Source organism: Hylobates moloch, unplaced genomic scaffold (assembly GCF_009828535.3).
Source record: "Hylobates moloch isolate HMO894 unplaced genomic scaffold, HMol_V3 SCAFFOLD_22, whole genome shotgun sequence".
Classification (NCBI taxonomy): Eukaryota; Metazoa; Chordata; class Mammalia; order Primates; family Hylobatidae; genus Hylobates; species Hylobates moloch.
In genome coordinates, this window is record NW_026652297.1 from 24,587,373 (window position 1) to 24,600,600 (window position 13,228).

Consider the following 13,228-nt stretch of genomic DNA (forward strand, 5'->3'; position numbering starts at 1 on the left):
ACAACAAAAGACACTATCAACAAACAGCCTACAGAGTGGTAGAAAATTTTTGCAAACCATGCATCTGACAAAGGTCTAATATTCCGCATCCATAAAGAACTTAAACAAATTTACAAGCAAAACACAAACAACTCCACTAAAAAGTGGGTAAAGGCCATGAACAGACACTTTTCAAAAACAGACCCACAAATGGCCAACAGTCACATGAAAAAAAGCTCAGTATCACTGATCATTAGAGAAATGCAAATCAAAACCATGAGATACCATCTCATACCAGTTAGAATGTCTATTATTAAAAAGTCAGAAAATAACAGATGCTGGAAAGATGCAGATAAAAAGGAAGAATGCCCTGTTGGTGGGAGTGTAAATTAGTTCAACTGTTGTGGAAAGCAGTGTGCCGATTCCTCAAAGAGCTAAAAACAGAACTACCATTCAACTCAGCAATCACATTACTGGGTATATACCCAAATGAATATACATTGTTCTACCATAAAGACACACGCACACATATGTTCATTGCAGCACGATTCACAATAGCAAAGATATGGAATCAATCTACAAGCCCATTGATGATAGACTGGATAAAAGAAAATGAGATATATATATATATATATATACACACACACACACACATACACACACATATATATATCCCACATTTATATGTATTATATATGTATGTGTATATATATACACTATATATATATACACATACAATCTCTATATACGTATATATAGATATATATATATACACATACAATCTCTATATATGTATACACACACACACACACACACACACACACATATCATGGAATACTACACTGCCGTAAAAGAGAATGAGATCATGTTCTCTAAATGAACATGGATGGAGCTGGAGGCCATTATCCTAAGCAAACTAATGCAGGAACAGAAAACCAAATGCCACATTTTCTCACTTATAAGTGGGAACTAAATGATGAAAACACATGGACACCAAAAGGGGAACAACAGACACTGAGACCTACCAGAGGGTGAAGGGTTGGAGAAGGGAGAGGATCAGAAAATATAAGTAATAGGTCCTAGGCTTAGTACATGGGGGATGAAATAATCTGTATATCAAACCCCCGTGACACAAGTTTACCTATATAATAAACGTGCACATGTACCCTTGAACTTAAGATAAAGTTTTTTTTTAAAAAAGAATGTTGATATAGGCCCCCAATTTCTTCTGGCTTGTTGAGTTTATACTGAAAGGTCTGCTGTTAACCTCATGGGGTTCCCTTTGTAGGTGACCTATCCCTTCTCTCTAGCTGCCTTTAACATTTTTTCTTACATTTCAACCTTGGAAAATCTGATGATTATGTGTCTTGGGGATGTCTTCCTCTTTAGTATCTCACCGGAGTTCTCTGCATTTTCTGAATTTGAATGTTGGCCTGTCTAGACAGGATGGGAAGGTTTGCATGGATGATATTCTGAAATATGTTTTCCAAGTTGCTTGCTTTCTCCCTAGCTCTTTCAGGGACCCCAGTGATTCATAGATTTTGGTCTCTTTACATAACCTCATATTTCTCAGAGGTTTTGTTCATTCTTTTTTATGTATTTTCTGTTTTACTGAGTTATTTCAGAGAGCCAGTTTTCGAACTCTGAGATTCTTTCCTCAGCTTGGTTTATTGTGCTCTTAATACTTGAGGTTGCATTGTAAAATTCTTGTAGTGTGTTTTTCAGCTATTTGCTTCTGTTTTATAATGGCTATTTCATCCATCAGCTCCTGAATCATTTTATGGTACTCATTAGATTCCTTGTATTAGGTACTGACTTTCTCCTGAATCTCGATGGTCTATGTTCCCATCCATATTCTGAATTCTATTTCTGGCATTTCAGTGATTTCAACCCAGTTAGGAACCCTTGCTGGGGAACTAGTGTGGTTGTTTGGAGGAAAGAGGCCACTCTGGCTTTTTGAGCTCCCAGAGTTCTTACGCTGGTTCTTTCTCATCTGTGTGGGCTGGTGTTCCTTTAACTGTGGTGTAATTTGGATATAATCAGTAGGTTTCATTTCTGGATGTTTTCAGAGGGCCGAGGCTTTGTGCAGGGCCTTTATTTTTAGCTGAGCTCGTCTTTGGTTTCACAGAGGAGTATATTACCAAAAGTATTTTTGGTGCTGAAGTTTGTGCTGTGATTTAGTAGGTGGTGCTTAAGTGAAATGGCCAGTAGGTAGGCACTTGCTTGGCCATGTGGCTCCTCTGTATTTCCTCATGATTGCAGCTGTGCTCCCTCTCAGCGCTCTGACAGTGTAGGCTCCTCTCCGACTTGAGTGCTGGCTGCAGATCTCGGTTTGGCTCTCCTGGGCTGCACACTGCAATTCTGGGGTAAGCTCAGGCTTTATGTGGCCTCCTCAGCTTGGAGGCAGCAAGGCCAAGGACCTTAGCAGTGACTGTGACAGAGGGCCTTTCTCTCGTCTCTGGGGGCTCCACTCCAGAGAAATGCAGAGTTGCTACCAATCAGTATAATCAGTCAAGGTTGGGGTGGCTGCTGGGGACGCCCTACCTGATAACAAACAGGGAGGGTACGTAGGTCACAGAGTAGACAGACTGGCCTCTTCTCCTTAGGGCAACTGTAGCTTCCTAGGAGTGTGATTAAAGCACTCACAGTCTTTTTGCCTTCCCCAGTCCGAGGGCAGCAAGAGCAGTACCACCCTGTAGTGGCCATGGGAGTGGGCCTTCAGTTGTCTCTGGGACGTCTGCCTCAGAGAAACACAGCGCCCCTGCCACTGGAAATGTTCAGCCAGGGGATGAGACAAACGCACTGCTGGCCTGAGCTGGGGGCCCTGCTTGGTGAAGAATGGAGGTTCGAGAGCTTACAAGGAGGAGAGACTGAGCTCCTCTCTGTGTGATGGCTGTGGTGTGCTTGGAGCACAGGTGAAGCCCTCAGACTGTTTCTTCCCTATACCAAGGGCAGCAGGAGGAGAACCACTGCTGTGGCAATGACGGACGGCTGTTGATTGCCTCTGGGAGCCCTCACCAGGGAACCTCAGAGCCAGTACCAGTGGGTGTGCTCAGCTATGATGAGGAGGCTGATCTGTGGTCCGGAGCCAGAAGCCCTGCCTCATGAAGAGTGGGGGGCCTGGGCTCACAGGGAAAAGGGTCTGGATTCCTCTCCTTATGGTGTGTAGTGTGCTGAAGGGGCCAGCATAGTGACTAGGCCCTTTGTTCCTTCCCTAGCCCCAGAGCAGTTAGGGCAGTACCACTGCAGCTGCAATGGCAGAGGGATTGTGGGTTTTCTCTGGGAGTTCCTGCTCAGAGAACTGCAGAGCCACCTCCAGCTGACATGTTCAGGTGGGGATAGGGTAGTTGTGTTGGAGTCCCAGGTCACAAGGGCCGCCTAGTAAGGAGAAACAGGAATGGAGACCTATGTGGAAAAAGATCTGGCTGCCTTTTCCACAGGGCAGCTGCATTGTGCTGGGGATCTGCACCAGTCCCTTGTCACCACGCACCTTCTGGAAGCCTGAAGGCAACAGGGGCGAGGGCTGCAAGACAGCAAAAATGGGGCTTGCCTCTGTGGGAGCACCGTCCCAGAGAAACACAGAGCTGCTACCTTCCCAAAAGATGGCTCTTAATATTTTCGGGTATATTCCTCTGATGACTAATCTGGGTTATTATCATGAAGGGAAGTTGATTTTATTTGCATCTATTGAGATGATCATTCAGGTTTTGCTTTTAATTCTGTTCATGTGGTGAATCACATTTATTGAATTTTGTATGTCAAACCAGCCTTGCATCCCAGGAATAAAGCCTACTTGATCATGCTGTATGAACTTTTTGATGTGCTGCTGGATTCAGTTTGCTAGTATTTTGTTGAGGATTTTTTATGTCTATATTCATCAGGGATATTGGCCTGAAGTTTTCTGTTTTCATTGTGTCTATTCCAGATTTTGGTACTAGGCTTATTCTGCTTGACTCTTGACCATCAGTACATTTGGTAAAAGATGAGATAAGGTTACCTTAGGTAATCAAAGGTATCAAAAAGTAGGAGGAAGAAAAATATATTGCATGCCGAACACTTAAATATAGTATTGCATTTAACCTTAATAACAGCCAATCTGGTGTCCATTTCTCTGCTTAGTCAGTTATTACTTTGCAGTCATCACCAAATCACTTAACTCTAATTTGGTCCTTTTGTTTCCTCTTCTGCAGAATAGAGACTAAAAATACCTATATTATAGGATCACAGTGGGAATTAATGGGCATAATGTCTGGGAAACACTTATCAGGGTGCTTATCACATGATGAATAAATAATTGATAGGAAATAGGATGATTGATAATAACTGTGATGTTGGTCATGAGCTCTTACTACTCAAAATGTGTCTCCAGGGCCAGCAGTACCAGTATTACCTAGGAGCTAACTAGAAATTAGGAATTTCAGGCCCCACCTCAGACCTCCCATGTCAGAATCTGCATTTTAATGAGATCCCTAAGTAATTCATGTGCACATATATGTTTGAAAAGCACTAGTATAGAAAAATGACTCTGGGATTCAGCAACTTGACAGAACTCATCTAGTGGTAAACCACACAGCTGGAAGCATACTCAAATCAGAAGACGCTAAGGCCAGCATCTTTCTCTTATATCTCTAACGGTATCTGTGATTGGAGGTGTTCAGTCTTCTTGAATCCCATTGTGATGTTCTTCTGTAATCCAACCTATAAATGAAAGGCTTTTTACAAACATGTTTTCACATCTACCACGGTAGCAAGAACACCATAATTTTATTTTATTTTTCACATTTTTAATTATTCAGCTGTTTTATTTGTCACCATTTAGGGAATTATTACAAAACGTATGTCTAAAATGCATCTGATTAATGCATATTTAGCTGGCTAAGCAGATGTAGAATCAGTTGACTGCTATCACAAAATTAAATACTGATGAAACATATATTTGCACAGCAATAATGATCCTGGCATTTGTATAAATATAACAGATCTATTTCCCTAATCATCTAGGGAAAAAAATGAGGAGAGGGTGACAGAATTACCAAATTTGTCTGGCTTACTAGGCAGATCATTTACAAGTACAAATTTTTTTTTCATGTGAATAAAATCATGTTAATTAACAGCATCTATCACCACATTAAAATGAAAGAAGTGTATTTGAGCAAAAAACAATGTAGATAATATCAGAAGCATGTTTCCAGGACATGTCATAATTTCCAGAGCTTCTTTCTTTGTACATCATGGAAGGTGCATGTTTTTAATATATTCCTCTATAGTGCCATAGTTTGATTTTATACAAAATGTGTCCTGAGATTCAAGCCTAAGTGAATAAGATATATATTTTTCCCCACATTTTAGCATCTCTGAAATTTAAATCTGTCTTAGAATTGATGGTATATCAACACTGATTGGCAGCAGTTTTTCTTCTTTTTTTGTAATCAATGGAATATTTGATTCAATTAGGGGATTAGGATTCCCAGTAAACTGAAACCTAGTCCACAGGGATTACCACAGTGAGATAGTGGAAAACAAGTGGAACAGAAAGGATAGCTCATGCCCATGAGCGTTCAGGCAAAAAGAGAGGTGAATAAATAGAAGTAATGAGATTAAATAAGAAACGATTTCATAGATTTCTGTTTCCACAGAGCCAGAAAGAAAAATCAAGGAAGATGAGCAAATTTAGCAAAGTAGCAAGAAAGAAGAATAGGGAGATAGAGGAAAAAAAAAAAAAGGAGAGAGAATGAAGCATCAAGATGGAAAATACAGCCAGTAAGCCCACTATTGTGATCATTATTTTCTAGGTGTGGTATCCTGTGGTGGACATTCAACTTGGTGCTCCTTTTCTCATTACACACACTGATCAGTAGTGGTCCTAGAGGGTAGGATGAGGCAGTTGTTTTTGGCACATTGTAGAAGGCGTTTTCTCTTCTCTGGCCTGCACAGGTAGATCCACACCCCTTCCTGTGCTCCTTCCCTCCCGCAAACTCTGTACAAATTTCTCTTTCCTCTGCCTGCTGCATTTCACCCAGTCCCAAACCACCAGGAGATATAAAATGATTAATACTTCTGTTTGTTCTTTCAGGTGATATCAAGACTATCAAACAAATCTACGGTCTCACAGGTATGACTTTTGCTACAGAGCAAAATATTTATCTAAAATCTGGAGGATTACCAATAAATCTGTCTTTCTCTTCAGAATTTCATGTATTTTACTTTCCCTACTTGACTTCCCAATGAGAGATGTGGCAACTGACTAGCTTGTGTTTGAGTATAGAGGAGAATTGAAACTCCTATTTCTATGGGAGCATTTTATAGTTATTGTTATAAAGCAGTTTGTTACCAAAACATGCCAAATGTAAAGTCCTAAGGTGTTAATCTTAAAAGTACTTTCACTGAATTTAAAATTGGCAAATTTTTTCTTGTAAGTTTCCATAATGCTAAAAATATGGTTGAGAGATATTCTGGAACCATGTTTTATGATTCAGTCAGCTCTTAAAACAGTTTCAACTTTTAAGAACTCTCTAATTTCAAGAAAAGTTTCCCGAAAAAACTAATTTGTTAAGATTATTAGCTGGACTTTTATTGCCAATAATCCTGTGACACAGAGGCACGCAAATAGATCAAATTACATAATGCATTATGAAGACATGAAGAATTTACTGAAGATGATGGTGGAGAAGGGTCAAATAGGGTTTACTTTTTATTTTAATTATACTTTCTAAGTTCTGGGTTACATGTGCAGAACGTGCAGTTTTCTTACATAGGTATACATGTGCCCTGGTGGTTTGCCACACCCATCAATCCATCACCTACATTAGGTATTTCTCCTAATGTTATCCCTTCCCTAGCCCCACACCCCCGACCCCCCACAGGCACCGGTGTATGATGTTCCCCTCCCTGTGTCCATGTGTTCTCACTGTTCAACTCGCATGTATGAGTGAGAACATGTGGTGTTTGGTTTTCTGATCTTGTGATAGTTTGCTGAGAATGGTGGTTTCCAGCTTCATCCTTGTCCCTTCAAAGGACATGAACTCATCCTTTTTTATGGCTGCATAGTATTCCATGGTGTATATGTGCCAGATTTTCTTAATCCAGTCTATCATTGATGAGCATTTGGATTGGTTCCAAGTCTTTGCTATTGTGAATAGTGCCACAATAAACATATGTGTGCATGTGTCTTTATCATAGAATGAGTCTCCCTCTGTTGCCCAGGCTAGATTGCAGTGGCATGATCTCAGCTTACTGCAACCTCCACCTCCTGGGTTCAAGTGATTCTCCTGCCTCCACCTCCCGAGTAGCTGGGATTACAGACATGCACCACCAGACACCACTAATTTTTTTGGTATTTTTAGTAGAAACGGGTTTCACCATGTTGGCCAGCCTGGTTTTGAACTCCTGACTTCAAGTGATCTGCCTGCCTTGGCCTCCCAAAGTGCTAGCATTACAGGCCCACTTTTAGTATTACATTGGGAAACTTCTTAGAAGCTCTTAAAGCATTTCAGTGCTTTCATTCAAGTTTCTCCTCGCACTAGTTGTCTTTTTTCTCTCATTTCTACAAAATCCTCCTCAGCAACAAGAAAAATGGCCTTTATGGTCCGTACATGTCTTTGTCTTAACTCTTCTCATCAGACAGCTTTTCCTTTCTATTGCACTGCTTTCACCCCAGACCTTTCTATATTCCCTTTCTTATGAAAAAAAATTAATTAGCCTTTTTTTGTATTTTTCAATTTGAATTCCTCTCCCTTTCATAGAACTGTGAAAATGCAGATCTGTCCCAAGACTACAACATCCTAAACTTTAAACAACAACAAAATCCTCCTGTATAATTTAGGCTGAAGTTAATTTGTAATGTTAAAACTACCAGAATAACCGGTGTTGTTTCCCTCTCATAGACAAGTCCAGAAATGGAAAATATAAAAGCTCCCATATGTCAATAAGGTGCCAGGATGTATTATTTATTATTTTTGCTTCATCATTCTCAAAATATGGTTTCCTTCTCCAAGATGTCCTCATTCTCCAAGGTGGCTGCTGAACACACATTCACTTCATCCATATTTCAGAGTAGAAACAAAAGAAATGTGCAAGAGTAAGACAGACATTACCGTGTTTCTAGGAGCCTTTCTAAAAATTTCTTAAAACCTGTTCACTTATATGCTACCATCTCATAACTTAGCCTTATGGCCAAACCAAGTGGCAAGGGAACCTGAGAAAGGTAATCTTTGTGTAGGGTGCACTGCTGAGAGTTCCGTTAAGTAAGAAAGAAGGGAGGACAGTGCATAAAAGGAGGTAACCAGAACCCTTTGTAGCACTTGCCACAATATAAATGTTTTCATTTTCTTTATGATCATCAGCATTGTGTAGGCAAGCATTTATAAACTCTTTGCACATTCCTAAGTGCCTGATTTTCATTATCTAATATCTAGTGTTTTCCTCACCCCATTCCTAATTTACACATGGAGAAACCAAGAATTTAATGATTATATTGTTTGAGCAAGGTTACAGCTAGTAAGTCACAGGACTTTTTTTAGGACTGTGTAACTGAAAGTTCATGCATTTCAACCACTAGACTTTGTTCTGCTTCCCCTTTAGTCAAGACAGGTTTGATGGAATCTAGTCATTTGTAACTTTGAAGTGGCTATCCCAGCCAAGTATCATGAGCCAAATTCTAGATTTGTTTAACTATGAGTATAAAAACCCTAGTGCCCTCATTATAAAGCATTTCCCAGGAAGAAAATGAAAAGATACATCAGTTGAGAAGGAAGAGATCTGTGGTTGAACTTCTTGGCAGTGTATAACAGGTGAATCCAGCTACATGTGGAAAGCAGCTGTTTCTATATAGATGGCCTGAAGAAAGTAAACTCATACTCCTGCACGGAGGCTAATGTGAGACTGAATATTTAATAATATAATAAACTTAGGTCCTGTCTGCAGTGATGGCAGGTGAGATAATTGATTATTGGTATAAGTAATGTCGGCTGCCCTGATTGTGAGTCAGTATCTAAGCAACTTGTCCAAGACACCAAGTCTGCATGACAAAATGGAAGTATGAAATTTCCACAAACTTGTAGAAGTACAAATACTTGACAGGTTATTAGTCAGAGAATTCAATTAGAGCCAATAGAGGCTTCTTGAAACAAAGGAATGATTAACTTGCCAATGCAAATGTAAACAGAATTCTAATTAGAGAATGCGCTCATTGTTTCTCATTTCTTAGATTAAGTTTGCCCTGTTGTGTCTTTAGCTGGGTAAACTAATTTTTCTATCCAACGATGCTAGTGTACAAATGTTCCCCTGTAATTCCATGTAGGCCCAATTTTTGTTAAAAACACAGAGTTTTAAATGCTGTGAAAAACAAACAAGAGTAACATCATGACTATCCCAGCAAAAAAAAAAAAAAATTAAAATAACCATACGTATTTGGAAAGATGAGTCTAAGAATGCCATTTCTTCAAGAAATTTTGAGCCAATAAGATTAAAGTACAAGAACTTCATAAGTAAACTATACATTTCACTCAGCACCTATGGCCTAAACTGAATAGGCTATTGCCTATAAGTCACTGCAATGTTAGATCTGTTATTATACCTGTAATATATACACCATATATACCAAAAAATCCATATACACCAAAATCCATATATACCAAAAAAACAACTATTAATTTAAGTCAATAAACATGACAGCCCAGAGTTTGAATAGTAATCTTAGGGATTTTCAGTTCTTTGTCTTATTTTTATTATAAATTATTGATGATCTGATATAAGGGATTCAATTTTCAAAAAAGACAGAGGCACAGAAAAGTGGGCAGAGAAGCCATGTCTGGGGCAAAGCAAGAAGCACACACTATTACAGTGACTCTGTTGAGGGCCACTAGTTAGCCTTTGCTGCGTTGACTGCCCTGGCCCTTCCATCATAACCTCAATTGTCTTTTCCCACACTCTTTCTTTCCTTTTCTTAGTCTACACAGTTGAATGATCCCAGTCAAGAGTCCAGTAGTTACAGGATGGGTTTTGGCAAGACTGTTTTTCCTTCCTTTTCCAAGGCTTTTCAAAGGAAGCAGACCAGGTGGTTTGCTTCTTTTCTTGCTAGTGACTGGAAAGAACAAGGACAGCAGGAAGCAGAGTAGCTGAGAATACTTCTGATCTTCTTCCATTCATGTGATCCAAAATAGGAAAGCTTTTTATTCTCAAGATAATGCAATTTTGCTGGTTAATCTCCATGTAAAGTTCCAGTACAGACCATGTAATTTTAAATAACAAGGCCTAAGACCCTCCATTAAAATAGAAAATGTGTTTATTTCTAAGAGCATGCCATCATATACTATTACAAATGACAGGCTGATTAAAATCTAGTTGCAAACCTGGTATAATGCACCTTTCACGTGGCTCCCCATGAAGACAGTTTAAAAGACCAAGAGAAGGGTTAGAATCAGGGGTTAAAAATCAAGAAAGCATAGAGAGTAAACCTGGAGAAGAGCAGAAGTGGGAAGACTTTTAACACCTGATAAAATAATAACAAAATCTGCAAAGACTTCAGTTTTAATGAAAAGTAAGTCTCTAAGAGATTTGACTTTGTTCAAATGAGACCTCCAGCATTAATGATATACCTTTTCTGTGGTTTTTGCAGTCTGTACTAATTTATATTATCCACTGATTTAGTCAGAGCCCAAGGGAAATGGCAGCATCAACAAGCGACTCCCATCCATTGTGGAAGATGAGGAAGAGGAGGAGGAGGGGGAGGAAGAAGAGGCAGTCTCCCTCTCTCCCATCTGCACAAGGGGATCTTCTTCACGCAACAAGAAGGTTGGAAGCAATAAAACCTACCTGGGCTTAAGCTTAAAGCAACTGGCCTCGGGAACGGTGCCCTTTCACTCGCCTATCAGAGTCTCCAGGTCAAATTCCCCCAAAACCCAGCAGGAAGTTGACCCCCCCAACCATAATAAAAGGAAAGAGAAGAACTTGAAATTGCAACTTTCAACTTTGAATAATGCTGGACCCCCAGACCTCAGTCCAAGGTAAGAGTTCATATCATATAACTTTCTCACGTGAACGTGGCTACCTTTTATACAGAGTAGTACCTGCCTTCAGCCTTCTGAGCCTTTCTACTCCACAGATTCCTAGCCTGGAATCCTCAGCTTTTCTGAGTTTTGTGGGCAATTTTTTGAGTGTATGTGCAAGTGTGTGTGTGCATGCAGGTTGGGCAAAATATGTTCTCAAAATACTAAATGTTCAGAAATCCTTCTTTACTCCTTTTATTCATTTTGCACTACATATTATGTTAAATGTATATCCCTACATTGTGATTTTATGATTTATAGTGAAAATAAAAGAAATGGAACAAACTCCATCAATGTTATCCCCTCAATGCTTGATATTACCAAAAGTTTCATAAGCAACGAGTTGAAATTAGGAAGAAAATGAAATGCAGATTTTTATTTTTCATACTATTCTTGCCTTATTATCAAGGATGGCTAAAACTTAAGTTTTATTTCTGGTCTCTTCAATAAGTAACATAGCATGGTTCCATTTTTAATTTCTTAAAAATCACTTTAGAATCCACTAAAGGTGACTGAAAGCATGAAAAATCCTGATTCCGAAGATGTTCAGGGGTAGGCCATGGTGTAGAAAAGCAATAGCCATCATCAAAATCACATAACAGCTGAATAATAATAAATAAAAGCATGAAAAAAATATGTATTACTTTTTATGTTTCATGTACTTTGCTAGATAATTTCACATTCACAATTGCATTTAATCTTCTCAGAACCCTATAAAGTAGTTTGTGTTATCTCTATTATAAAGTTGTAAGAAGTGAAACTCAAAGGGTAAATATTTTGTCGAAGATCTCAGAGATATTAAGTATTGAAAGGTGGATTCAAAGTTTGTTTTTCTACTTATAAAGCCAGTGACTGTTCTCAAATACTTTATTTTTATTATTTATTTGAACATTCTTTTTCATTAAGATAAAATATTAAGGAAAATATAAACAAAATAGGTTTAGCAAAAAGTAGGCGGATGATATATTTTCAAGAATTCAGTTGGAGATAGTAATTTGAAAATATTGCTTAACTCTTCTTCCTAAGTTTATACTAAAATTAAACATAATAAATTATAAATAGGAAGAGACTGTACTGGAGCTGAGAAAGAAAGGTTTATATACAACATAATCATATATTTATAAAAAGATTTTATGTTCCTTTATAGAGAAAATAATATTTTGAGGACATACATCAAAATATTGACTGTAGTAGTAGATTACAGGTGATTTTTATTTTCTGTTTTTTTGTTACCTTTATGTTTAAATTTTCTACAATAGACTTGTATTTTTTTAAAATAATGAGTGGGTTAGATACTATTTATCATGAAAAGAAAACTAAATACTGATTTAAATATAATTATTTAACTCTGACATTTAGAGTTTTCTCTAAGTCTAGAGTAGAGGTGTAATCAAATTTATTTTCTGTGATGCTAAGGGTTAAAAGCTGGAGAGTAATGATTTAACATGAATTTAGGTAAGAGGACTTTTGTACCGTACCTTAAAGTTTTGAATCTGAGAATAAGTAAAAGAGCCTCTGTCTACAACAGTAGTGTGTGATAAAAAATATAATGTGATATAAAATTGTGAGCTACATATATACTTTTAAATTCTCTAACAGCTACATTTTTAAGCGTGATAAAAGTGAAATTTTAATAATATATTTTATTTGACTGAATATGTTCCAAATATTATTCTAAATTTGAACAATATAAAAATAGTGAAATAATTTACATTTTTTAACCATATTCTTCAAAATCCAGTGTGCATTTTATTCTTACAGCACATCTCAATTTGCACAAACCACATTTCAGGTACTCAATAGCAATATAAGGCTAATGGTTACTATACTGAATAACTCAGCTCTAGAGTATCTAGAATTTAGAAATTTAACATAATATCTTTTAACTCTTTAAAAATACTGGAATCCATGAATATGAATCCACAGCCAGTCAATTTCCTTTATTTTAAGTAGGATTGTTGATGGAATTGAAGATGGAAACAGCAGTGAAGAAAGTCAGACTTTTGATTTTGGCTCTGAACGAATCAGATCAGAGCCCAGAATTTCTCCTCCTCTTGGAGGTAAGATCTATATTTAGTCTTCTCCTAAGGTACAACATTTCTTATTAACTTGTAAATGTTTGCTATGGGCATTTTTTTTTTTTTTTTTGCTTTCCTGTCCTTAGAATATTCTCCCTGTCATAGAACCTTACCAATACCATTGAA

At 37.9% G+C, this 13,228-nt stretch overlaps 1 protein-coding gene across 1 annotated transcript in view; it reads left to right on the top strand.

Moving 5' to 3' along the window:
- KCNH8 (potassium voltage-gated channel subfamily H member 8) overlaps window positions 1–13,228 on the top strand; it is a 373,783-nt gene that overhangs the window by 340,217 nt on the left and 20,338 nt on the right. The window contains exons 12-14 of the mRNA XM_032143681.2: window positions 6,053–6,091; window positions 10,627–10,982; window positions 12,978–13,084. Coding sequence (XP_031999572.1) covers window positions 6,053–6,091; window positions 10,627–10,982; window positions 12,978–13,084 — 502 coding nt within the window. The remainder of the gene's footprint in view (window positions 1–6,052; window positions 6,092–10,626; window positions 10,983–12,977; window positions 13,085–13,228) is intronic.